The sequence below is a fragment of the Astyanax mexicanus genome, chromosome 2 (assembly GCF_023375975.1).
Source record: "Astyanax mexicanus isolate ESR-SI-001 chromosome 2, AstMex3_surface, whole genome shotgun sequence".
Taxonomy (NCBI): Eukaryota; Metazoa; Chordata; class Actinopteri; order Characiformes; family Acestrorhamphidae; genus Astyanax; species Astyanax mexicanus.
Genome location: NC_064409.1, coordinates 52973206 through 52976620, shown reverse-complemented (window position 1 = coordinate 52976620; position 3415 = coordinate 52973206). Strand labels below are relative to the sequence as shown.

General features: G+C 37.7%; 1 protein-coding gene across 1 annotated transcript; it reads right to left on the bottom strand.

Moving 5' to 3' along the window:
- Positions 1-211: 211 nt before the first annotated feature.
- LOC103033388 (chymotrypsinogen A) lies at positions 212-2657 on the bottom strand. The gene is made up of 7 exons (XM_007244272.4): positions 2555-2657; positions 1913-2016; positions 1688-1767; positions 1268-1346; positions 904-1084; positions 567-700; positions 212-449 (listed from the first exon to the last, which is right to left on the bottom strand). The coding sequence occupies exons 1-7, from the start codon at positions 2604-2606 to the stop codon at positions 288-290; spliced, it is 792 nt and encodes a 263-aa protein (XP_007244334.3). The 5' UTR covers positions 2607-2657; the 3' UTR covers positions 212-287.
- Positions 2658-3415: the final 758 nt, after the last annotated feature.

Here is a 3415-nt window from a genome sequence, read left to right as displayed (position 1 = left end):
AGCCTAAATGCAAATGTAAATGTCATAAAATAAATATTAGAAACCAAGGTATTGTCTGTGATTCTCTGTGCCTCATGCAGTTTGAAATGAAACCTGTTTATAGCCTCATTATTTTCCATGAGAATTGCTTTTATATGACAGCTCTGGCAATTGATCAATGTAAAACAAACAGGTATATTGCTGAGATAAAGAAAACCCAAAAACATACATATTTATGTTATCTCATCTTTATTCAGAAAGTAAAGGAACCCAAAAACTGGGTTTGAGTCCACATGGCTCTCAAAGCTTTAGTTGGAGGCGATGGTCTGGTCAATCCATGAGCGGAAACTGGTGACCCGAGCATACACTGCAGGAGTGGAGGTGCTGCAGGTACTGCTGCCCCAGGATACAACACCCACCAGGTTCCAAACTCCACCCTTCTGGCAGACCAGAGGACCACCAGAGTCACCCTGAGGGAGGAGTCACAAACATGTAGAGTTAGTCCTGTTATGCTTTGTTTATTGTTCAAATATTAATATTTAAAATCACTTTTGCTGTTTATGTAGTGTGATGCTGATCTGTATTACCATGCAGGAGGAAGCTCCAGCAGCTCCAGCGCAGATCATGACACTTGTGATCGAGGTGCCCCAGTAACGCTGGCAGTTACTGTTGGTAAGCAGAGGCAGAGCGGTCTGCTGCAGACGAGGTGGAGTGTTTGCAGCTAAAAGAGAAGGAGAGATCTCACACTTCAGGAAGATATTTGATAGTGAGCAATGCTTTTCAGCAACACTTGACCGAGTTAAAGATAATACACTAAAACACTAGAAAAGCCATCATTTCAGTTTATGCTTCAAACAAAGTCACTGACACAAAGTTTAATTATCACATGTCACTCCAGTTACCATCCCACATAATCTCTGTTACCATTGTATCTGGTCAGGCCCCAGCCAGTTGTGACACACTTCAGGCCTCCTGCGTAGTCATCGCTGGAAGCAGGGAGACACACAGGAGACACACGGGTGTTGAGCTGGGCAGTACTGGCCAGCTTGACCAGGGTGATGTCATTGTTGATGGTGTTGGAATTGTAGCTGGGATGCTGGATAACCTGTATTAGTGAGAGTGTGCGAGAGAAGAGAGAAGGGTTAGGGATGCAGATTTTTTTTTTAAATATTATTGTATGCAATCTCTGATTTACCTCAACTTCACTTATAAATCAAACTTCTTCAAATCTTCTAGAAGTACACCATTCTCTTTCCAACTCTGTGTTGTATATGAACATAGTATATACCTTTCCAATGCGCAAGGTCTGGATGGCCTCAGCGTTAGAGGAGCGGTCATGCTCTCCCAGGATCACATAGTGGGATGTTCTGCAAATCAAGATATTGAAATTGCATTTCTAGTTTACATGCCATAAGAAATATAGGATTCACACCAAAAATCTTTTTAGACATAGAGTAATTTAACTTTTAGATTATTGCTGTTAGTAAGGTATACATTACACAAACATGCAGTTAGCTCTCTGAACCAATGGATGTTCATGGCTGTTTTCCCCACTGGTATAACTTTGGAACAGCTCAACTAGTTTGCAATGCTTTGCAGGTAGTTTCCAAATATCAGTTATTAGGGTGTAATACAAGTCATGAAGCATATGGGGGAAATGCTATGAGAGCATAGCTGAAAAAAGGGAAGCTAAAATTTCTGTTTGTACCTGACGCCACAGTGAGCAGCAGTCACCACCCAGTTTTGGTTAACGAGGGAGCCGCCGCAGAAGTGCCAACCAGTGCTGTCCTGAGCAGATAAGTTTAAAAATAAGTTAAAAGTCTTTATTCCTTCAGATATTTATGTCTAAAATACAAAAAAATACTCCAGAAATTGAATACAGTAGTGTTTTAGAAAATAAAAAACGGTCAACATTAATTTAGAACAGTCTTACCTGCAGAGACACCTGCCAGGGCCAGGAGTGGGGCACTGCCTCCTCACCGTTCACAATCCTGGCATAGCCAGTGATCACAGGGGGAATGGCAGGAGCACCACAACCTGAAAACATTTACACAACCAGAAACATACATCTTCATATGTATACGTATTAGTAAGTGTAACTGTTGAGTGACCTTTTTAAGGTCTCCAGCTCAGTGTTCTGCTCTAACTTTTTATTAATTCCTCAGTTTATGCCTAAATAAGTTCATATATAATTCTTTATATTTCTTATATAATTTCAAATAGCATTACCACTCATAAGAAATAATTTGAAGGTTTTGTCTCTGCTATACAGCCATGAAGCAGCTAAATATATTTTGCAATATATTTTTGTTGTCTATTTTGGCATCTGTAAAATTTGTTTGTATGTAAAATGTATTCTTAAATTTTACACTATATAATGGTACATGAAATAAAAGCTGTTGGTCCTAAAACTACATATTTTAAGTTCTACCCCTGCATTACCAATATGTTCCACTGGATTAGTTTGGGTGAAGCTGTCCTTTAACTCTTTACACCCAACAGTTTTAGCTCTGCATCCAGAGAGAATATTAGCAATGTTTAATAAAAAAAAGTTAGATGAGTTTGAATTACATACCGTAGGCCGTGCCAATGAAGGCAAGACAGGAGACGATCCACAAAAAAGCCATGTTTTCTGCCTGTTGCAGTTTGACAGAGTCAGGCTTTTTATAACGCCACTGAAGCCTTGAATTTAGCATATCTGACCAAACCATGCCAAAACATGCTTTACACCTGCTCCATCAGTAACATATTCCCATGCCACAAATTCAGGAATAGGCAACTGATAGATAAGAATCACATAGAAGTAAAAAAAGAACAGGAGTGGAAAATACTTCAAGAATTATAGCCATTTGAAGAAATTTATACTTAAAATTATTAAGTGCCATAAACACAGCATAATACAAGCTAAACATTCCTATATGTTTATTAAAGTATCAGATTATGTCCATGTCTCAGAGTAAATTAATGAAATGTTATGTAACACTTCACCATGAATATATCCAGGGTTCAGTGTGCAGTAAGAAGGGTCTGTATTGTTTTGTATTCCTCGGTTTGTGATGTTGAACAGGGTAAGACAGATTTTAAATGGTTTTGAAAGTGTCACACCATGGGACAATTTACCCTAATCATTAAATACTCAGACATTAAAAAATAACTTTGTACTTTCATTTAAATTCATACCGTCAGTTTACCATTACCTTTTAGTTCCCATGTAATTCAGTTGAAACAATTGTAACCCTATTATTATTTTTTTTACTGTCATCAGGCAGTAATCAGGCTATCCTAGTCAATGTACAATATTGAACCTTGAGGTTTTCATTTTCTAATTTATTTAAATAAAAAAGTAATGTCATTACAGCCTTTACTATAAATATTTGCAGTGTTTCTCAATATATATTAATCTGTCTACCTTTATAAACATTCATCCATTGTTTTT

Bases quoted from the DNA above. Each gene is read 5' to 3' on its own strand.
- LOC103033388 (XM_007244272.4), bottom strand. From the start codon at position 2,606: ATGGCTTTTTTGTGGATCGTCTCCTGTCTTGCCTTCATTGGCACGGCC. The intron at 2,017-2,554 runs GTATGTAATTCA...AAATGTTTTCAG, and splicing joins CTTCATTGGCACGGCCTACG to GTTGTGGTGCTCCTGCCATT. The intron at 1,085-1,267 runs GTATATACTATG...TCACTAATACAG, and splicing joins AGACCTTGCGCATTGGAAAG to GTTATCCAGCATCCCAGCTA.